Source organism: Larus michahellis, chromosome 1, assembly GCF_964199755.1.
Source record: "Larus michahellis chromosome 1, bLarMic1.1, whole genome shotgun sequence".
NCBI classification, from domain to species: Eukaryota; Metazoa; Chordata; class Aves; order Charadriiformes; family Laridae; genus Larus; species Larus michahellis.
In genome coordinates, this window is record NC_133896.1 from 157943287 (window position 1) to 157967161 (window position 23875).

Sequence of the window (23875 nt, forward strand, 5' to 3'; positions counted from 1 at the left end):
TAATGAATCATAAAGTATCTGATGTGTTTGCTAGCTAATAAATGCTGCTTTTGTGTATCTGCTTTCTTAATTAAAATGAGTAATGTAAAAATAAGATTCTAATTTTTAGAAAGATTATGCTTGACAAAATGTAGTTTGTCTTTACAGGATTATGTTGGCGAAACTCCTATTCATAAAGCAGCACGGTCTGGTAGTATGGATTCCATAAGTGCCCTTGTGGCTCATGGTGCGCAAATAGAGTAAGTGAGGTATTTTTTTTTGTTGTTGATTGTTGTGTGTTTAGTTAACTAACTTAGACCAGTAAACACAGATACTAATGTCAGAAAGAAAAGTCAAAACAGCAGACACCTGATTAAAAAATAGCTAGACATGTTCAACCGTAATGAAGCCCAAGATGTTTTCCATGTCTAGTAATAAAGTTTATTTTACTTAGGAGATAACCAGTGTGCTACATTAGTATTGCATTTATATCTGATATATTAAAATATTTATCGCGCTTCTGTCAGATAACCCCAAATTGTGCACTTTGACTAGTGTATAGTTGTTTTTTACAACAAATTTACACCTTGCACTGGTGAATAAATATAGAAAACAATGCAAAAGCAACGTTATGTACAAAGTAGCATCTCACACACTCCTCGCAGTTAGTTTAATACTGTTTGTTAGTATATTGTGTATTTGCCCTGTTAACTTTTTTCTTCGAAGGTTTATGTACTGAAAAAACATTCAGAAAATCTCACAAACTTTTGCAACTTACAGCATGGACAAAATGGATGCAGTTTTCACCTAGAAATGTTGAGTATAAGCTCTATGGCTTATAATAATGTAAATACTTTAGCAATTTGTTTTAATTAGAACTAGCCTTGTTATTTTAAATGGTAACTAGTTACTGTATTTTAACCTGCAATATGAAACTTCTAAGTTGTAAGTGAAATAAGAATCATGTAGTTAATTTCTTGTTTTACCCTTTGGTTTCCATCTCACTGTTTTTCTAATGCTGCCCTGATAAATCTACCATAAAACATAACTCATTCAATGGTATCACAGAGTATTCAGGAAATACAGTAGTTTTTAAGTTAATAGCAGTTAACAAAATGCTTTATATGAAGAGATTGCTTCATAGAAAAGTGAAAAATGTCACTGAAATAACTTACTTAGAATGCAGCTGTCAGTCAGTTATTGACAAGTTCATGAAATCAGTCTTAAATATATAAATTCCCATTTACTTTCACATGAAATAAACTTGGATTTAAATTTACTGTGGAATTGAGCAAACCTTAATTATCGTCATCAATTAGTATGTAATCCTGTGATTTTTTGCAAAGTATCCAAACAAAAGAGAAGTTGTGGAACTGCATAAACAATGTGAAATGAGTGAGTTAAGAGGCTGATGTAAAGAAGAGGGCGTGTTAGTCCATAGGGCTTTCAAAATAAGTAGCTGAGTAACTGTGGTTGGAGACACAGCCGCAACTGTAACTTACAGAACAAAAATTTTGCTTTTAAAACATTGTATTTGCAAGCCATAGGCAAAACATTTCTGTAAAGCTTGCAGAGTGATATCTGCTTTTGACCAAACCTATTTGCAGCAGAAGTAGCGTAGGTTTATAGCAGTTTTAGTGAACAGGAAATAATTGAATTCTCAGTTTTCTAACTTTGAATTCCGTTTGTTACAAGTTCTGTAGGTAACTAAATATCAGATCCTATCCACTAAATGGTTTAATCAGGGATGCAAATGCAATAGGCTAGTGGAGCAACCCATGTTTAGTCATTTAGAGGATCAGGACTTGGCCCTGTCACCTGAGAGAGCTAGCTATCGACCGATTGGAGTGAGGATTTTTTTTCCATAGAATCCGGTTTCTAGGCATAGTATGTTAAATTAGGCCAAATCCATGTATATGCTTTTGACATTGATTAATTTGGGGTTATCTGGGTTTGAAAACTGGCCCCATATTTCTAACAGTATGTGGATTTCCTGATTTTTGTAACATCTTGAAAATGTAGATGCCCTGAAAGTCTTGGCTCCTTTATTTTATGGCTTCAGTTAGAAGAAAAGGAGCAAGAGTTTATCAATATATTTGAATTCTAATTTGTGTATATTAACTGAAAGGATAATTGACTATATAGGACCAAGGCAAGAATTTTCTTAAATACAGAACTAAGCACTAACTAAAGTGCTGATATTTACTGATAGTGAATATGGCCTTTTTTATGGGGATTAGATCTTCTAATCCAATTTTTTCTTTATTTCTTCATACAATTATGGTATCAAAATATAGTTGATTTTGAGAAGATGCAGAGAATATCCCTTGTAAAACTGCAATTAGCCAAATACACTGCTTATACATGATATCTATAGTATAAATCAAGTATTGCACCATCCCTAGTTTTTTATGGAAAGTAGAACAGGGATGTTAAGATTTCATTATTACACAAACACTAGTAATCAGTAGTGTAATACTGTAAGATACATGGTTTTTTTATTAATGAGTGATTATTGAAATACTGCTGTTAAAGTGAAGCAACTTGGACTAGTGTAATCTTTGATACCAGTGTTTACTGTATTTCTGCTGTATTCACTCCTTTGGTTATACTAGAAGCCAAAGAATATTCACAATAGTCCAGTAAGGATGAAAGTAAGAATTTTAGTTTTAATAAAATTGCCTCACTTGAATTGTTCTAGTTTACTTCAGGCTTGTTAGTGTATTGCTTTCACAGAGAAATAACAGTATGTTGCAGTCTCTAAATTTCATGAAGTTGTTGCATTGTTTTCCTAATTGATGAGAGAGAATTTGGGTCTCTATTCCTGTGTAAATTTTTAATAATATTTTAAAAATAATAATTGTACCCTAGTGAAAATATTTTGATTTTTTTTGTGGTATTTACCTTCTCATTTTAGCTGAAGCATATTCTGTGCACAGTATGTCCTACAGCCATAAAAATGGTTGCTCCACTAACTATGGTATTCATGGACCCTTGAAGAGGGGGAAGCAGGTGGTCACAATGTCCTCATATGAGTGAAAAGGTTTGCTGTGTAACTGACTTTTTAATGTGGATAGTACCTTTTAAAGTATCCATAATAACTGCTGGATTTTCACTAAAAAGCATAATTATGCGATTTATGTATGGTTAATTGTGTATTATTTATAATGGTGACAAACAAGTGTCCACAGCTCTTTATGGAGGAAAGCCTTCTTGGTGCCATGTTTTGTTTTGCTCTTTTACACTAATTTTTTAAATGCTGGGTGTTTAATATAGTTACATAGGTTGCATCACCGCATATATATAAATATAAAATGCAACTGTAGACACAGGACATTGCTAAATCAAAAATACAATAAGCAGATGCAGCTGTTAATTATACTGATTTGAACTTTCTTCTTCCGTTTCATATGTCATTTTCATGCAATTCACTTGTGCAGTGTCCACTTACTTCTGAATAAAAATTCTGTGACTGTCATTGAACAGTTGTCTATTCCTTAGTGACTTGATTCAGAGCTAGAAGTTTCAAACACTGTATTATCCTGGGATAGAGAGAGGTGTAACCTGTGGGGCAGGGTGTGGCTTGGTATGCAGCCATCCAGTACGTGGTTGTACTTTTGATGGTCAAGATGCTTGAATAGTAGCAGAGGAACGTTTTTGGTTTTTTTATTTGCCTGATGGAAATTGCAAGGTTTTAGGGAAAATTGGTTTGTATACCATGATAGGATGCTAAAAGACCCCAAAGAGATACTTTCCTTTCTGGTTTCTTATACTTTGGTCTCCACGTTTGGGGAGAATAACTGACATGCTGGGATAAATGTACCAGTGTTATCTGTTTCTACCAGATGACAGATTCGTATCGTGATGTTGATCTAGTTTAGGCAGACACTTCAGCCACTTTAGCATTAAAGCTGTCTTGCATTCATTTTAATGTGTAAATTCACTCCTTCTATAATGCCAGAAATGTCCCATCTCTGATATTTAGTTTTTCAGAAAAAACTTTATTCTCGTTCTTTGACAGTGGCTTAATTTTAATTCTTCTTTGCAAATTCACGTGTCATGAACTGCACTGTCTTGTTTGAAAAAAACATCATTAATTTCTTTTTTCTTCTTCACAACTGCTCTCCATCTTCCATAACAGAAATCTGTCCAAAGTGAATTTTTTCAGTGCCCTGAAAAAATTTTTTCGTTAGCCCTTTGTGAATTCTTGTAATACATTTCTGTTTGAAGTCTGTCTCACCTTTTAATTATCACTCCTGTGATATCTCAGCTTTTGTTCGTCTCATTTATACTTTTGAGACATCTTGACTTCCTGAAATTCAATCACCTTTAGTGGAGAGACAGAACAAGAGTGATGTGTAGATTTCATGATGCTAACACAGAAATCAGCCATTCCTCTGTGTGTTAAACCTTCAGTTCATTTTCAGTCTGGAGGGGAAATTTACATGGCCTGTTCTCTTGAAAGGGTATCAGGGTTCAGAGATCTACTCCATTAGTCTCTGGATTTCTTTCTGATTTCTTAAAATCTTAGCACATGATTACAAGTTTTTAACATTAGCTTGTTTTTCTTACCTAGCTAACTACCAGGCTTTTAGTATTGAGCTGGAGTCCATTTCTGGTGTTAACATGCTTGTGAAAGGTCATTACTATTTAATCTTTTTACTATAGAAGCTGTAACGCTACATTGATTCAGTGTAGAAGAATCAACATCCTACTTTCTTATGGTCATTAACCTCATCTTGAGAATAATGCTTCGGGTTCTTACTAATTATTTGTTTAGGAATAGGATTTAGGTGCTTTTTCAAAAGAGTGGTTCTTATCTGTTAATTAGTATATTAGTGGTTTTATAATCTTTTATAATACTTTTCAAACTCAAAACACTTAATACATGATTCTTTTTGGAAACCTGATTGTCCAATCTCCAGATAGCAGTTAAACTGCTGGATTAACTACTGTTGTTGCATTATTAGACTGCAGTATCATTGAGGGGGAAAAAAAAAAGTGCCTGTTCTTCTTTCATTGTATATAACAAGCATTTTAAGGGCTGCCACGGTAGTATTCTTCTAGTGACCATTCTGCAGTGTGGAGGCTACAGGTGTTGGAATTCATTCTTCCTTTCCTGCCTTATGTAAATTCTTATGGAAAGGCAAAGTCAAAATGTTTTGTACATTTCGGTGGTGAAACTCGTACACTCCTGCAAAATAATTTCAAGTAAAGCTTGCTAATTTCTAACATGTTTGGTTTCACGCTTGATTACGGTCCTTGTAGAAGAACTTAACGTGGTTTGTGGGAGGTTGTGACCATGAAGTAAGGCAGTAATTTGGATTTAGTCTCAAGGAAAGATTTGAAAATACTGAAGCAGAACATATACACATGGATAACTGACAAATCAAAAAGTGGAAGAGAGGCGCTCAGGCTTACAGTAAACTAGGAAGGAAAAGGGTAGTTTTCAGTTACAGCTGGTCTGAATAATTACAGGAAGCTGAGGCAAACTCCTACCACTGAGTTCTTGTTCAGTTTGAGAGTGGATTATTCTTAGTGAGTATGGAATAACAGCAGTAGTTACTGGCATCAGTTCAGAAATAGAGAAGAATGTGAGAGGTTATACATTTTATTCATAAAATTAAATCTTTCATTAAAGCTATGGTATTTTATGACCTTTCTGGAACATATAGGAAGTTCACAGGATGGGGGTCAGCTTGGTAGGGGATCTTATTCATTAGTGATGACCCAGTGTTACAAAGTGGAACTTGGCCAGAGCAGAAGTTAGATACAGTGGAAGAAGCAAAGGTGCAGTATATTCACAAATACAATAGTCTGACAAGTTCTGATGGTTAGCCCAGACATTGATGGTGTGATGGTCTATGCAGGTGCTGTGCTTGATCTGCTGATACTTTTTGACTGGGTATGGGGTGAGAGGCTTGTTAATTGCAACGTGTTTTGCTTTAACTTCAGTTGTGTTGATTTGGATCTCATTTGCTATTCTAGTTTGTGCCTTTTCAGTGAAGTTGATCATAGTTCAACTAGTACCCTTGAACCTGGACAAAACGCAGTAGGCAGTTGTGGCATGGCTCAGAACACATTCAGGTTGGTCAGAAAAGGTTTCTAATGTGTGTCATGTGCTACCAGTTACAAGCTGTACCTCATTGCATGGAGGCTTAACAAACCCTGGAAGAGCTTTGGCAGCTGTAACTCAGGGAAAATGTTACTCTTCTGTTTCCTTCTTGCTATTTCGCTTGATGTTGCCCATACATAGTAGATAAATTTTCCTTTAAATGTAGGAAAATTTAAGTCAAAAAAAACCTTTTGTGAAGCTCATTTGAAGTGGTTTTATGCACTTCAGCAGTTTCTTAATGTGAAAGATCTTCTGTCTGCTTGAGTAAGAGCATCAAGTTACTTTTGTCACAAAAAAGAAAATGTGTGGTTTCGTAGTCTCCCTCTCCATGCCTATCTAATACCTTTAATTATTTTGTTCTTGATTCCGCCCACACACACACACACACACTTTCGTCACAAAAATACTTTGAAATTCATTTATGTTTTGTCTTTAGTTTTATTCCCAAGCTCTTACTGTCCATGGTTTTTGTAGTAAATCTCTTGCACTCTCTTCCATGCTTTGCACATTTGAGAGAAGCTTCCTTTCTCAGTTTTTCTAATCCTAGGCTATGATTGATTTTCAGTTGATATGTTGAGAGTAATATGATTTTATTGGTACTAGAGGCATCTTGGCAGAATCTGCGTTGCAAGGCTGTTCATCTTTTAAACTTGGGGTTTGCACTGAACCTTTCCTTAGTAGTCTTCCCTAGTGCTTTCCTCATTGTAATCAACTTTATCTGCAATTCCTGGTCTGTTCCTAGAAGCATGATAGCAGCAGCAATGATAGTTCTCATTTTCATAAAGTTGGCTGGCTCAGTATCTCTCACATTGTCTTTGGACTTAAAGTGGCTGCAGTACTAAAAAGATTCTTATTTGGAATTCATTTTTGCTAGTGATCTAGCATTTTCATTTTAATGGGGAAGGTCTTACCTGTTATGCTGTATTGCAATCAGACTGTTGTTTTGAGAGTTATGATAGTCTTTCATACCTTCCTTTTATGAGTTTTATTTAAGAATCACTTCTTACATAATGGGATATGAATTTAAAAATACTGTTGATTGCTGATACCAGGCAAAGTCAGATAGGCCTATATTGTTCAGGCAAAAAGTTTACTTGGAAGTGTGAATCATTCTTACAAGAGATATTGAAAATCAAAGTCCACTGTTTGAGGTCTTTCTAAAAGTATATAAATTGGAATGCAGGTACAGGAATAAATCACCGCCTGATGGTGATGCTTGTAGTAATTCTAATGTTGCCTACCATGGTTTATGAATTCTTTCTTCTGCCAGCATTTGCTCAGTCGTGAGTTGAAGTATCTAGGAGCTGATTATAGCTGCATGATTCATAGTGAACCTTGATTTTGATGCGAAAAAAAGTGTCTTCACAAAGAAGAGCTTCCTTATTTCCAATATATTCAACTTGTTGCGATTTTGGAGGATGTTCTGAGAAACTACCATTGTTTATAAAAGTCTAAAATAATTTCAGCTGCCACGTGTTTTGTTGTAAAATAAAAACTTGGCACCAACTTGTGCTTGTAGATGTCCAGTATGTAATTCTAGCATGAATTTTTGTAGCTGTCCCCAGCAGCGACACACATCTGTGAGTTAAGAATATTTTTCTCTTAATATCTGAAAAAAACCCATGTTTGAAACTACTTCATAACTTTTGTATTTGGACACCAAAGGGTTAAAACACTTAAAGTTTAGTATTTTTAAATCATTTTGCTTTAGAAATTTTAGACTAGTATACTGATGTTTATATAGGAAACGTTTCTTTCTCACTGTGGGCGTTTTAGTATTCTGATCTTTTTTTCTCTTTCTTTTGTTTTGTTTTAATCCTTGTATCTGCTAATTTTTGTATAGGAATAGTTACTAATTCTTTTGAGATACAGCCTACTACATTTAAAGTAATTGAAGCCATGAGTTGACCGGTAATTTTAATCCATTCTATATAAATTTCAGTGAAGAACTGACAAACTGGTTTCAGGATGAACGTAATGATGCTTTAAAGGCATAAAAGGCTTAGTATCTTGTTGTTAAGGTGGTCACATGATAATGGCTTACATATTGAATAATGTGCTACAGCACTTTATGTATGTTAATGTAACTTTTAATCTTAATGTTGCCTGCAAATATGTGATCCCTTATGATATAAGTTTCCTGTTTATGCACCATTGCCCGTTTAAATCAAACAGAAGATTCTGAAACTGTAAAAACTACACATGTCAATGTTTTACAGCTACGTAATTCGAATTGACTTGATTTTTTCAAGTAATCCTAGAAAGGGGGAGCATTCCATATAGAAACTGCTGAAACTGCCACAGGTGCTTCTCCGAAAACCTTACAGTTGTGGCATTGAATGTTCAGTATCGCTTCCTTTCTGCACACAAGGCATACTGTTGAGGTATTTGTTGCGGTGATTGGTTTTAATGCTAATCTAGGAATTCAGATATAGAATCTATAGATTTGCATGCTTTGCTTACCCTAATTTACAATTATCTACATTTTTATTTGTAAACTAACAATAGATAAGTTGAGATCAGTATTTTTTAACAGATATTGATATACGAAAACTGTGGTTTATTTTCTTAGATTGTCGCATGGCATTAACAAAAACACAGTAAGCTGTAGGTGATGTAATCACTATTTAAAATTAAACATTTAGGGGATTTTTTTACATATATGAATGGTTTTTTTCAAAAATATTTACTGTTGACTTTTTGTAGCAAACATTCGTTTTGTTTTTCAAGGTATGTGACATTATAAGTGAAAGGTAGTGTATTTCAAATGTATTTCTATGTTAAAGACACATAGAAATGTACTTGCTTTTTTCCTCCAATAAGTAAAAAAATTGGAGAAGAACCGAAAGAACTTGGAATGAAGTTCTTCCTAAGTGAATTCAGGATCATTTATAGTTCAATGCAAGAAGCACATGTCTTTATCTTTTCTTTCTACCGATCCTCCTAAGAGAAAATTTTGTAAGTTACCTTGAAGTAAATCTTCTCACACCAAGGTAGTTATATTTAAATAATTCTAAGTTTTATTTGCTTTGGGTTTTTGTTTTTGCTTTCTATAACTTAATCATAGTGGAAGTGTCTTGCATATTTTTTAAAAGCTTACCTCGGGTTGTTTTCTTCCTTTAGTGAGCTTCTCAAAACAACACATTGTGGTTAGACTGAAATAACAAAAGCATCCTTCCAAACTAAAGCTAAACTGAAAGTTAACTTCATGTTTCTCTATGCCAGTCCTGTTCGGTCAGATAAAATACTTATCTCTTTTTGGTTTTGAACAACTTAGTTACATCCACAGCCAGCATTTTTAAAAGCATTTCAGAAGAAGGAAATACAAAAATATGCTTCATCTTAGTAGCTACTTTAATTTGATACCAGGACTCTCAGATGAACTGAGCCTTTAAAATGGGAGTTGTGATGATGACACCTGAAGAAGAGAAAAACAGATTTTTTTTTAAAAAAAAAAAAAAGCCAAGATCAATCAGTTTTGAAGATCACCTGTGGACATCACTTGATGGAAGAAGAAAAATGTCTTATGAGAGTGTTGTTTTAAGCACTGTAGAAGGTTTGTGAATAAATGTATATACAAAAGTCAGAGCTTTAACTCTCAATGTATTAACAGTGCACATTTTGAGTTTGTTTATAAAATATCTGTAAGTACAGAACAATTAAAGTGTTAAATGTAATCTGTGAAGGAACTTCAAGATCACCTACTTGTACTCATCCATGTCCAGACTTCCCTCAACTTTTCTCATGCATTTTTTTTCTATTAGGAGTGACTTCATAATAAGAAAATGTATCTTTCCAGTTACATTTGTTGTCTTTTGCTTTGGAGTTAGCATCTCATACTTCTGTATCTTGAGGAAAACAGTATGTCTTTATCATTCCCAGCTCCTGGATTTTAGCCTACAAGAAGACTGAGGGTAAATAATATCATGCTTCATGATTATAACTTGTTTCTCATAGTAAAAATCGCATAGAAATAAGAATAAACTATAAATCAAAAAAAATACTGCGAAGTGAAATTGTCTTAACAGGACTCGTTCGTGTTTTAAGTACTTGAGTTGCTTTGGAAATGATGGCAAGGTATGTGTTTTCTAAGCGTAGAGTGACTTGACTTTCTGACCACTTACCAAAACTGCATTTAGTCCTGGGTAAGGAATTTTTCATCCATTTGTCTGTTCAAGCCTTCATGTATGTTCCTGTCTGGGGTAGGTGCCAAAAAGGGAATGATATTTTCAGAGTTTTAGTTTTCAGTGTCCTTTCTTCAGTTTTTCCACCTGTTCCTGTAGCTGAACTGACCACCTTCAGAGACTTCTTCAGTTTTTCCACCTGTTCCTGTAGCTGAACTGACCACCTTCAGAGACGTCTTCAGTTTTTGATTTATTTTTTTTTTTTCCTGGAGAGGGGGGGAAATAAGTTTTTGGAGCATAGCTGTCTCTTTAGACAGTAACTAGGCCAACCTTTAAAAAATACTGCCCCAAGTCAACGAGTACTATTTGATAAAAGACTGACTAATCACAAAATTCATGTAACTTTTTAAGACTTAGCCTGATTTTCTTTAATATAATTTTCTTCCATCCTTCCACACCTTCCTTACTGGTAGCGTCTGCCTTCATAAGATCATCTTTGAAAAATACCAGCCTATGTAGCTTACTATTTGCTTAGTCTTGTTTCAGCTAGGTAGCCTAGCCTAAAGAAAAACCCTGAAGAGAAACATAAGCTTGCCCCTCAAGTTCAGCATCTTTGTTGTGTGTGTGGGGAACCCAAAATAAAAAAAAAAAAAAAAAAAAAACATAAACCACCAAAATAAACCCACCCACAAAACCTGCATGAAATTTCCTTACTCGCTTTTAAATTCTCAGTAATGCAGTTACAGAAATAGAGCTGTCATATTTGCTGTATAATTAGCAGTAACAAAAGGGCAGCTTGACAGAAGATTTAATGTCAAACAGTGTGTTCTGGACTTTGCAGCTTCTGCTGTTTCAAGGTGTTTAGGGTAAAAGATCAAAACCTAGGACTGAAGGGAATTTTAACTTCCGAAAAACAGAGGATGGGTGAAAAAGATTTTTTTTTTTTTTTTTTCTTTTCAGGAGATGTGAAAATTTGAGGTATTTCTATCTATGCTGTCCAATGGTTTACTTTTGGGTTTTGTTCCTGCTTTTTTTTCAGTCTGGGTCTTGAAGTTATTTTCAGTTATAATATCCTTTATCTAGTCAAATCCTTTTTATTTATGTAGGCAGCTATGAGAAATGAAGAAAAATACATTTCAAGGACATATTGAATAACTGAGGTAGTTGAAAATTTACTTACTTAAATATAACAATTACTTCTTTGAGTTTCTTGCTTGTTGATCATCTTTTTTTTTTCAATCGTGCAGTCTGTATCATATATAGTCTACTTAATAGCCAAATGAATCTTACTACTCCTCCTTTGCACTTGATAGTCAGTTTACATATAATTGCAGTTCATAACCAGGGACTAACATAGGGATTACACCCAAGAGATTGAACTCCTCTTAGTCTTACGTGTAGTTGAGGCAGTGAACTATTACTGTTTTCATTCCTATAATGGAGGCTGTTTACAATAATGGCTTTTATATTCTTAGCTCATGGACTAAGCTGAGGTAACTGCTTAATTTTCAAATATTGGCAGCATTTGAGGTAGACCGTACACTGCAGGTTTAGTAGTAGGTGTGTTCACAGTTCCTGGTAGCTATTGTAACAGGGTACTTCCATTCCAGGTCCAGATCAATGCTTTTAAAGGATGGTCTCATAGATGTCCTAGCTTCTTAATTCATTCAAGTACTCCAGTTGAGGGTTTCTAGAAGGGCTGTATAAGAGTGTATTTTTCTGTTATGCCATCAGAATCCTGACAGTGATGGCAGTATTTCTACATGTTTTGGAAATACAGAAGATACAGTGTGGCAAAACTCTGTGATATCTGTTAAGAGCATTTTCTTTTCTACTTTGTGCATGTAGATGATGGAGTTAGACATCTTTTTCGGGAATACTTGCATTTTGTTATAATGAGCTAGTATAGCACAGCTAGCTCTTGCTGCCTTTTGTGTTCCCACTGACAGATTTTTTTCCTTCTGGAGAGGCCTAGAAAAATCAGCTAAAGTAGTAGGTCTTTTTTATCCTTCTAGCCTGTTTTTGAGAAAGTGAGACTTGAGAGTCTGTCAGTTTTGTCAGCTTCTCCTTTTCTCCTTCCTGTTAATACTGGAATGCAAGCCAGTTTAACTGAGATTTGACAGGATTTGAAAGTCCCAGAATATTCAAGCTTCGATTAAGTTAATGGAAGTTGACAACTGGATATAGAAAAGATGCCCAAATTAGTGTTCCTGCTCAGACAGAGCAGAGAAAACTTAACAGTTGTGTTCTCTTCTGTAGCAGTTGGCCAGCTGGTTTCTAGAGCCATCTAGATCCTGTAATCTTTTATTTGATTGGACTTTTTTTCCTCTCATTTTCATTAGTAACTTCTGAACACAGGAAGCTGTCTTGAAATTGATGGGCTAAATTCAGACTCAGGTTTTTAAGAGACATTTCTAAACTCTAAGAAGCAAGAGTGTTACAGCCAGTGTGCTTGAGTCCCTTGAAAACCTGTGCAGTGCTTCCAAAATACTCCTGTAGAACAAGTACATCTTTGTCTACCTGTTAAGAGTAAGCTGTTCAGGAAGAGATGGGAAGGGGACAGATCTAAAAATATCAACGGTCATTACATTTTAAACTCTGACAAACACTAACTTGAAGTTCATTTATTTTGTTTCTGGGAACTGTAACTTTTGTTTCCCAGAGTTTGGTCATGTAGCCTTACACACTTGCATCTCTAAATGCCTCTGGCAACTTGTATCAGCATTCCTTTGGGAAATGGTGACTTAACTGTAGTCAGTCTTGCCCTCCATTTTTTTAAAGCAGGGTTACTGTTCAGTAACATTTTCTAAGTAATAGAATTACTTGCTCCTTGAAGTTCTGTTAACTTAGGTGGTCAGTCAACACCAAATTGTTTTGGTCATTTTTATCTTTGTGTGACTTTAATTTGCTCTTGTTTAGATTCCTTTACAGTCCTTTTGGGGCTTGCAAATTTAAAGTGGATTTCAGAGAACCGAGCTATTCTTTTGACCAAAATGGATATGTTGAAATTTCTGTTCCTTAAGTTTTAGTTGCATTGCATTATGTTGTCCATACTGAAGGAGCATTGAATGCTGGTTCACAGGGACCTCAACAGGCCATGTAGTTCAGCATGGGAAAGGACTGACTATTTTTCAGAGTTTCTGAAATCATAATCTGCTCTTAAAAGGAGGTGGGGAAGAGAACCCTCTGGAGATTCAGCAACCTTTGTATTCTGAAACTTTCTCCTGATGCCTAATTTCAAATATCCCTTTTTTGTGTTAATCCTATTCGTACGCTGCCTGCACTGGACACACAGAAGGGATTATTCTTTTTGCAGCTATCTTTCAGGTATTCAAAACTAATACCTGTACCCTGAAGTTTCATTTATTTTGACTAACTAGGTTTTTTAGTCTTCTAAAGTCTTACTTTCTAGACCGTTCTTGGCTGCCGTTCTCTGGATTTTCACTAGTAGTCCAAGTACATGGTGATTTAGAATGTTGTAGTATGGAATGAAATTACCCTGATCTAGCCTAATGGTTTTTCTGATTCTTTAATATTTTGACTTAATCTTCCAAATTTTATGTAATCCAGCAGTATCCATTTATGGAATTAGTATTGCTGTAGTAGTCAGTTTCTAAAGATTTTTTTAGTCTCATTTTCATAGCAAAAACTTGCAATGATCTAGGAAGCAAATCTGGGCTTTGTTCTTAGTTTTCTTCGCATGATCTGAAGTGAATTGTTTTCTGCTTCATACGTTTTTCAACAGAATCGGGTCTATTAATCTTCTGAATTATTATTCTCTTGGCTGGTCTCTTTCTGGATTTTTAAGTAATGGATTTTTCCAGACTACTGCAGCCACAAAACAAAAATTCAATTTTCTGACTAGTTAGATCTGTCTGGAAAGGTGGAAAAAAAACTTAGGAAAGATTTATTGGCATCTTTTGCTTCACAATCTAGTTTCGTCATTTCTGCCCCTCTTGTCTCCACTTTTTTGCGCTTCCTTATGAAGTTAGCCTACATTTCTAAGCACAGACATAACTGTATGTTTGTGTAAATGCATGTGATGCAGCACTCTTTCAAATTAAACCTCTACATCTATACGTGTCCTACCTGATTTAATTTATAATGTCCTTGTTGCGTTAGAATATTCAGAATCTCATGCATGGTCAAGTCTTGGTTCAAATAACAAAGCAAGTCCCAGCACTTATGATGTCACACACTTTGAAATGACAAACAAACCAGAAAAAAAAAAAAGTATAAGCAAAGCATAACTAAGTATCTCATCTTTATCTTTTCCTGTATGTGTATATATATTTTATTGTTAGGCAGAATAGCGATGTTGTTGTTACCTTAGAAACCAGAATGCCATGGACAATTGCCAAGTCATGTTAAGTTTGTTTTGAGTATTTTATCTTTTGCTCAAGTTAAAGCAATAGATTGCAGAAATAAACTGCAGAAGATGGTAAAATTCAAGGCTTAAATTAGTCTGAAGTTTATGTAAAGATCAGATACTTCAGACTGTTCTAGAGTAAAGCATTTTGAGAAGTTTAAATAGGAAGATGTTTTTTTTAAGGCACATAGTATATTGATTTTATTTAAAAGTGTATTGTCTCCCAAATTTTGCTTAGAAGCTAGATGTATGTGCAAAAAGTTAAGTTAGTTATAAAACTAAGTTTGATAACTAATTTCTTAATGGAAATTTGCTAAGTGTATGTTTTCTCTCATCACCAACAGATAGATAGTCAGTAAGGGCAGCAGCAGCAGCAAGCTAGCTTGATGAATGAGTGTAATTCAGTTTCTTTGTATTGTACAGCTTGAGAAATGCCAGTGGCCTGACAGCAGCAGACCTTGCACATACCCAGGGCTTCCAAGAATGTGCCCAGTTTCTCTTGAACCTCCAGAACTGTCACCTGAATCGTTTCTATAGCAATGGCACCTTAAATGGGGTTCATCAGAATGCAGGTCCCAATCCATTCAGTGGTGGGACAAGTCGAAAGAGATCCTTTGAAGATACGGAGTCTGCTGGAGTAAAGAAGGCTAGAACGGAAGGTGAGACCCCAGAGGTAAAAGGGATGGGGTGATACTGTTGCTGAGAAAGGAAAATAAACATTTTAAAGCCTTTCAGCGTGGATGTTGAGTATTATTGACAAACTCCCGTACATATCTAAATTACATATTAATACAGGAAGCAGACGAATGCAGTTATTCTGTGACACAAGACCCCAATTCTCCCTGTCATCATCTTGGTGTGTTCAGAAATTTCTATTTCCAGAGAGCGCTAAAGTTACATGATGCCAAGAATAATATGTGCAAGAGTATGAGCTGAAGTTAGCTTCTACTCCTTCCTCAGTTTCTTCTTCAGTAGAGCCAAATAACACTGCGTTAATTCACAAAGAAGCTCGGATGTTCTGATGGTAATTTTCTACTTCAGGATTCATTCACAATTCAAAAACTGTTTGCTAGGTAAGAGGGATGAAAGAAATTAAATGCAAGAAGCTTTCTCAAATTGAGAGGGATTACGTCTGTGACACTAGGATAACATACCTTAAGTTTCCAGGATCACGTTCCAAGGGGAACTGATACCTTACAGGAAGATGCAAGACTAGAATGAACCTTACGGATTCCTTTTCAGCTTTGTGGATTGAGGATACTGACTCTTCCTCTGCTAGCAATGATGCGATAGTACAACCGCAAAGATATTTTTTGGTGGCTATGTGAAGAAATCTTTTTTTTTGTACATCTTAACGAACACCTTGAATAACAACGATTGCGAGTATCCTCTGCTTCCTTCCTGGGGCTCATCCCATTAAAGTGTTATTAAGAAGAATGCAGCATTCTGCACTCGAACCTCATTTCTTTTGTCTAGCATCAGGAAAGGGATTTTGTAGGTCTTCAGTGAGCCAAATAAAATGAGCTCAAACAGTGCTTAATTACAGCTAAAAAGATGGGAATTTAAACCAAAATGTTCTGAAATATGACATGGATAATATAAATTACATCAACGTTGACACTAATATTTGCTTTAGTACTTGCCATCCAGACACCATTTCAACCACACCAGGATCAGAGGCCTTAACGGGCTACTCCATAGCCAATCATAAACAGGATGTGTTACTTCATGTAGTTGGTCTAAACTATAAATAATTTCATGATGGAGAAGAGTGCCTATGCAGTTAAATGTGAGACTGCTTTTCAGGAACAACGTCCTCAAGTGGCTACATAGAATGAGAAAACGTAGGTGGTATATAGATGCCCATAACAGCTACAGAAAGATGTCTTCAATGCGTTCATGTTCTGTCACCCAGAGGAGCTGCTTGAAGGCAAAGATATTTATCTTTTGTTTTGAAGACCTGTTCCTTCTGAATGTTCGTAATCAGCAATTTCTTTTAAAATGGCTCCAATCTAGTCAATAGGTAGCACTTCGCCACAATCTGGGAGTGGTACTGGGCTCGCTATTTTTATTCTGTATGTTATGAAATAGCAGTATCTGCATTACCTTTCAGCATAAACAGTTGGTCCAGCGGATAAGTTAGATCAAGCAAACAAATAGACAATACATTTAAGTGAATGAGATCTCCTAAGCAATTACAGAGACATTAAGAGAAGCAATCAGACGAGGTAATTTTTGAAATGTTTATCAATCAGTATGACTTTTTAAGACCTTTGCAAACAAAGCCAAAAGCTTTGCAGTATTTGCTTGAAGGTCTGTGTAGTAATTAAGAGATGCATCCCAACTGTGGAAGCTGAAGTTTCTAGTCTGACATGTCTGCCCTCAAAGACATCATCATCAGTAGTAACTATCAGATCGGTGTGAAAAGTCAATTGGAGTGAGAATGAGTCACTGTTCTTGGGGCGCTTTGTAAACAACAGAGCTGAGTAATGAGAAATCATCAGTACATCATTGTGCTGAGCCAACCTTTTTACAAAACAAGCCCGATTTTGTCATTTTGCCCTTACCAAAACCACACCAGTCTGTTCTTTAAAGACTGTTTGCACAGGAGATTCCAGATGTTCAGAGAGAGTGTAGGCAACCTGTATTTGCAGGGAAGAGTCAGGTTTTAATGGCCATACCCCTAATTAGAACAATCACCACTTTGAAAAAAAACTATTTCTTGTGACCAGGCACAGTATATGCCCCTTGCAAGAACCTGGAAGCAGTACAGTTGCAAGAAAAAAAGTACTCAAACCTGTGCCTCACCCTTTGTCCTGGAATAGCTAAACTGGGCGGTGGTGGCTGTAACTTAACCTCTAATTTTGTTTATATGCCCGCATATGTATCTCCTCTTGGGTACATAGTATTAAAAAAACCTTCAGCCTAAAAATTAAGCAATGTTGATACATGACATGCTGTGATACAAACTACTCTCTCAAAGTGAGTTCGAAAGGCTGAAGCTGAACTTAAATCAGTGGCTGCTTTCAGAATGTACACCAAAGAGGTTTTAATTATGGCTCAGAAACGTGAGCTGGATTTTATGTCTATTTTTCTGAAATCAATTCCAGAAATTTCCCCCTACTTCCCGGGCTGGTTGGTAGAGGATGGTGCACAGGGTCAATGAGGATGATGCTGCACACCAGGCCAAGTGGTTGTACGGCTGTGTTGGCAGCAGTCCTCATCCTAGCCCCTCTGGTCCATGGCCCGTGGCAGATTGGCTTTTGTGCTGTGCTGTACATGCTACACACGGTACTGACTTGTTCTACACAACCGCTGACCATCCACATCAGTATCAGGAGCCTCAACACAGGTTGCTTTTAGGTGTTCTTTGTGAAGTGGGAATGGGGGCGTTGCCAACTGTACCCTTGGAATTGGCCAGCATGAAACTACACTTCCATATTCCTCTAGGTAACTAGAAAAAAATGCATTTCCCTTCCTGGTTTAGGGTAATTTGAAGCCCATTGATCCAAGCACCCTGGTCTCCCTTAAGCCCTGTGTGATCTCTCTGAAACTCTTTAGCTATTGCTTGAGGTTCTTTAAAAGCGGGTAGTTTACGAAAACTTCTGTTGTGCCCGGGGCAATGAGAGCTGACTTGCAGTCTTCTAAAGTAGCACTTTATAACAGTATTAAGAGTATGTGCAGTGTATGTAGAAAGGTGTGTTAATGTCAGTGCGAGAGCAGTGCAGGGTCTGCTGGGGTAGTAGTGGAGCAGCGCTTTGGGTGGTGGGTATAAGAGGTAGTGAAGTCAAGCCCTTCTTGCTTATTAAAGCATTTCCCACAAAAGTAACCACGTGCTGGCTTTCCTCGGAAGACAGATGTGTTTGTTCAGCACTTGAAGGGATCCCCGGAGCAGTGATATGAATGGGGGGTGGGTTGCTGGGAACTGGCCCTCGGGAGCGGACGAGGGAGCAGTCCAGACTGACAGTAGACAAATGTGAGGCAGAGACTGCTTTTTATTGGTTGAGCACACTAGCAGTACAGTGCAGCCTAAATTCGAGTACTTTAAATTGCTCTTTGTTCAATCTATTAGTACATCAAACTAATAACTGATCCGTAGGTGCAAAGTCTGATACGTTCACTGCTAATTCTCCATTTTGAGGGATTAAAAGGAATGTGCAAGTACTTGGCATTTACTTTGCGTTTGGAATCTCAAACATGTCAGAAGCTTTCAGACATGAAAAATGTATGTTTGTAAAAAGCTTTTACTTTAGAAATCACAGTACTCATCTGTTTGTTGGCTGAGTTTTCAAGTGTTCACCAGTGACTAAACGTGACCTTTTTTTATCAGCTTACAGCTTTGATGGCTTAATACCAATGATGAACGGAGGAGTTGAGGATGACGCCGACAATATGCACGTTGATAGAGAGTTTGCCGTTGTATCAGGTGGGAGTGGACAGTTTCCTGTTAACTACAACAACATTCAAATGGTTGAAGACACCAAACAACAGGAGAGTACTTCTGTTGGACCAAAAGAAATTGAAATATACACTGTTTCTGCAATGCAAACTCCTTGCCGTTGCAAGAATCAATATGCATTTTATTTTTAAGTATAAAACTTAGTCCTTTATTTTTGCACATTGTTGTCTAGAGTCTTGAAAACTATTGTATCACTGTAATACCCATTATGTTGGGGGTTTAGTAGGTATCTAAAATTAGCTGTTTGATGCAATATATTGTAATGGTGAAAGAGAAGGTTTATTAGTAGTTTATAACTATTTCAGATAGAAATCCACAGTATCTGTTCCACTTTTAACCTGAGGCTTGTATTACGCTGTGCCTTGCTTGTAGTTGCTATAATTTCAGGTTAAGGAAATTCAGAAATCATTTAAATTATTAGTTTCACTTTCATTAAATGGATTTAATTGCTAATAAGAAGACTTGCTAGGGAAACATATCCTAGTGCTTATATAGCTTTGAAAATAATGTACATTACAACTAAACTATATTCAAAATAGTTCAACAAATACTATAAAGAATAGTCTAGATATATACTATACGTTCAGAATTTCTTCAGACACAGTGATATAAGTGCAGGATCCTGCCGTGGGGTTTTTTATGTAAATAAAAGACTAGACATCACAGGGCTTAAACTAGTATTTCAAAATAACATACCTTGGAAAACAGTTTTTGTGTTTTGTACCAATCTTCGTGAAACACTCAGAATGTTACCAGTATTAGTGAATATTAATGCTCTAAGTTTTTTAAGGGCTGCTTAATCAAGACGCTTTTGGCAACCCCAGGATGTGTATAGAGTTTCGATTAAAACTGTCTTGGGTCAGGTTTTTCCATGCACTTTGTAGGTAAAGGCATGGAGTTACTATGATCGTGCATTATTACATTCAGAAATGAATTTCTTAGTTTAATTTGTTCTGTGATAAATAACTTTATGCTTTGTACCACAGATCAGATTCACCAAAGGGAATGATAATTAATAGATATTTTAATATATTAGGAATAAATATATATACATACATATATGTATATAATCAGTACTTTAAAAGTAGACTATGATATATTCCAGTGATAATTACTAAGTGTTCTTATTTATGGACAAATGATTGTCTTTCATAAATGTACTCTATTACTATAGGTGCTAATTTTTAACAAATAATAAGATTCTGTAATTATCACTAGAACTATTCATTACCTACTTTTGCATATTAACTACAGTAGTGCCATTTTTATTTAATTCGATTTGGCAAAGCCAGCCTACAAGGATTTATTTTAAAACAGTTTGCACTTTTCACTTAATAAACACTATATGAAATTCCTTCTGTGCGTTTTCATCAATGACATTATTAGTTTTGATGTATTGATGGGTTTGGGTGGGTTTTTTCCACTTTCAATAAGAATGTGTAGTTAATGAGTTCAGCTGATGTGGTTATTTTAACTCATGTAGGGACTAAACAGGAAACTCCAGTTGGTGCATACAGTGAGTTACAAGTCTAACACATTTCTTGGCGTTATGTATTGCTGTATGGGAAGTACCAGTATCGTAATCCCTATTTCAAATAATATCCATGCGAAGGACTAATAGAGAACCAAAACTTCAGATCCTTCCGTGTCAAACAGTGGTACTCATTATGTGTCACTTAAACAGGAACCCAATGTTTTATAAACGTGGGAAGTTACTAACAGATTTACCGGCTTGAATTGGAAATTGCAATCCTATTTTGCACATAGGTTTATGCATTCATGTATGCATAAACATATGTGCCGGTATCCAAGGATAATAATGGAATGTAAAACCTTTAAATGTCACCATATAGGTCTGTAGTTTCTACGTTTGCCTTGCTCATCTTTACCAATATAGATGTAAAGTTTAGATGCCCTTTACCAGTAGGCATTTGTAAGGCAGAATATGTCACCCGTTTTTTGTGCTAGTACTTTGAGTACCACTGCAAAAACATATGTTTCAGACATACTGATGAAATCTGTTTATGGAAATAAAAACTATTGTACTAATTACTAAATTCAAAGGAGAAATTGCTTCAAAACAGTTGTCAGCGGTTTTTGCATGCACATTTTTAGAATTTTGTTTCCTCCTACTCATCTTTTTTAGTCTTCTGTGCACTCTGCTGTTGCTATTGTATGGCATTTTGCATGTGGATTGTACAGATGTCATTATAAACTTGCCATTAAATACAAACCTGCCTAGTATGTCGTTTAGCAAGTTGGTAGATAAACTGAAGTGCTTTCTGAATAAAGGAACTTTGAAACATTTTATATTAGCACCCCAACCTAACTTTTCTTTATTTGAGTATTTCAGTGTGTACTGTACTGTGAGAGGTAGCACTAAAAAGAAAAAAAGGAGCCACGGGTAAATTACAGCTGAAAAATAAGAAAAATAACACTTCAGCCTCTCACAGAGACCTGGTTCTTGTACATACATAATCTTTCATCCCAAGAGGGCATTACAGTTAAGGTGGAAAGATGCCTTTTATTCCGCCTTTCAAAATGCTGCCCAGAATGTCGTCTGCTACGCTTACTTCATACAGTTAAATGAAAAAATTCTGAGAAGTCCACATTAGCTTTGTGAAGATTAGTATAGGCATATCGACGCATTAAATGTAGATAGATAGTTGCATTTTCACCGTAAGAATCCGTGCTACAAGCTTACTGGTCAGCTCTCATTCCTTTGAACTATCTATATTGTTATAAATAAAGAAAGGGTAGATTTATTCTCAAAGCTGTGTACGGAAACATTTTTTAAATAAGTGGAGTGTAGTGGAGACATTTTGGTGTGTTTTGATTTATTCTTAATTGTTGGTGACAGGTGTATTTCTTAATGCAGATATGAATAGCAGTAGCTCCATATTGAATGCACTGACAAATGGATGTGCCATCAATGGACATTTGGATTTCACCGCCGCGCAACAGCTCAGTGGGATGGATGCCAGGCGTGAGGAGTGTTTAACATTAACACCTAACGGAATAATTCCTGGAATAACTTCTTCCAGTAGGCATCGAATTCATACCAGTAATGGCACCGAGGAACCAGAGAAAGCCGTGAATAATTCCACCGACATGTGTGGATCGCTACATCTGAACGGAAGCCCCAGTAGCTGTGTTTCTAACCGGCCCTCGTGGGTGGAAGACCCCGGAGATACTTTGCACTATGGACACTACCATGGTTTTGGGGATACTGCTGAAAGCATCCCCGAACTTAGTAGTGTTGTTGAGCATTCCAATTCTATCAAGGTTGAACAGAGCTACGAAAATACTGTCCTAGGCACAATGTATTTGTATCACGGTTCCTAGACGAATGACCTTTATATCAAACGCATATTGAAATTGCTACCAAATGAATCTGGGGGGACAAAATCCTCGCATAGCATTAAATTTGAAGTTTGCAACTTATTGCTATTTTTACACTTTGTTTATATGAAAAGTAAACCTTTCATTTGACAGCCTTATACAATAGTTGTAGTTTGTTGCATGTATGGGGCTTATTTAGTGATAAAATAGGTGCTGTTACGATGGAATGTTTATTATTTTCATTTTTTTTATTATGGAATGTTCTGGTTTTGTATTTTTTTTATTTCTAAGCTTGTGAACACTATCTTTCCCTTTCTAGAGCTGTTTTCCCTTTTATTAAAACGATGTTTAACTGAATTTTGTGAAGAAAATGTTACGTACGTGCATCACTTAGAAGTAAAGGTTTTTTCTTTTCCATATCTTCTGCTGAAGCTATGGTAGCAATATCGATGCCAGCTATCACTATGCAAGGTTGAAAAGTGGCAATCTTCGGGAGCTTCTCTGACTTTATAGTTTGTACGTTGGTTTGGTATAATTCGATGTTCACCTTTAAATTTTTTGAGCGAGTTGTTTGAAAGCGCAGAGACAAAATTGGGAAGAAGTTACCGTTTCACTTTCTGTAGCGTAGAAGTGCTTCTTTTTTCCTTTGTTGTTGTTGGGCTCTTTGCATTATAGAGTGGGGAAGTGGGCTGCCTTCCTTCGGTCGCGGTTTGGGTGTGCCTCGGGTCAGCTCTGAATTTGTGGCGGTTTTCCTTTGGCTTCTCTCCTTTAATATGTACGCTTGATATTTTACCATAGCTCACAGACCGGAGGCATGTTGGCACTGTTCTGCTTTGTACGCGGTTTAAAATTGCTGTTCCTTGTTCTAGAATTTGCCAAGTCAAAATATTTGAGTTTGACTGTCTTGGATATACATTTATCGTCCTTTTTTTAAACATATGCTTTGGAAATGTAATGTTGTGTACTCTTTGGGCTACGCTCACGGAAAATACATTGTATTTAAAGCTTAATACACAAATCAAAGTTCATATAAGTGCACTATATGAGCACTAATAATATAAGTTGCTGCTTTGTGTTATGGTAAGTGAAGAGTGGGGAAAATACGGTAAATGAGATAAGCCCTCTGAATTGTGTTGGGTTTTTTGTTCTTGTTTCATTTTAAAAGGGACCTTTACAAATTGGAATTTAATAAAAATAAACATATTATGTTGTACCTGAATATTTTGTTTAGACATATTTTTGTTGTCAATTTGAGCAAGTCTTTAATAGTTTTTAAATCACATTTCTCTCCATAATCTTTCTCGGTGTGGTGTGGGATTGCTTGATTTCGTCGGTATGTGGAAGCGAATGTGAAGAGCCCAGTAAGTTGTCCTTCAGTGCATCACAGAAACACGTACTAGATATTCTGTGTGTATGAAGTGTGTATCATCAGCCTTGAACTCCAAAAATAGGTTAAAAATACTGGTTCTCTGGTTTTCATGGAAATT

The 23875-nt window shown here is 36.0% G+C and overlaps 1 protein-coding gene across 5 annotated transcripts in view; it reads left to right on the forward strand.

Moving 5' to 3' along the window:
* The window catches only part of ANKRD10 (ankyrin repeat domain 10), a 38378-nt gene extending 14771 nt beyond the window's left edge, over positions 1 to 23607 (forward strand). For 3 of the 5 annotated variants that reach the window (XM_074561443.1, XM_074561424.1, XM_074561465.1), the window contains 4 exons: positions 148 to 239; positions 15011 to 15246; positions 18918 to 19013; positions 21907 to 23607. In XM_074561443.1, the coding sequence (XP_074417544.1) occupies positions 148 to 239; positions 15011 to 15246; positions 18918 to 19013; positions 21907 to 22391 (909 nt within the window). In that variant the 3' untranslated portion in view covers positions 22392 to 23607. The remainder of the gene's footprint in view (positions 1 to 147; positions 240 to 15010; positions 15247 to 18917; positions 19014 to 21906) is intronic. The other 2 variants (XM_074561454.1, XM_074561434.1) reach the window with 1 other exon arrangement.
* The last annotated feature ends 268 nt before the right edge of the window (positions 23608 to 23875 follow it).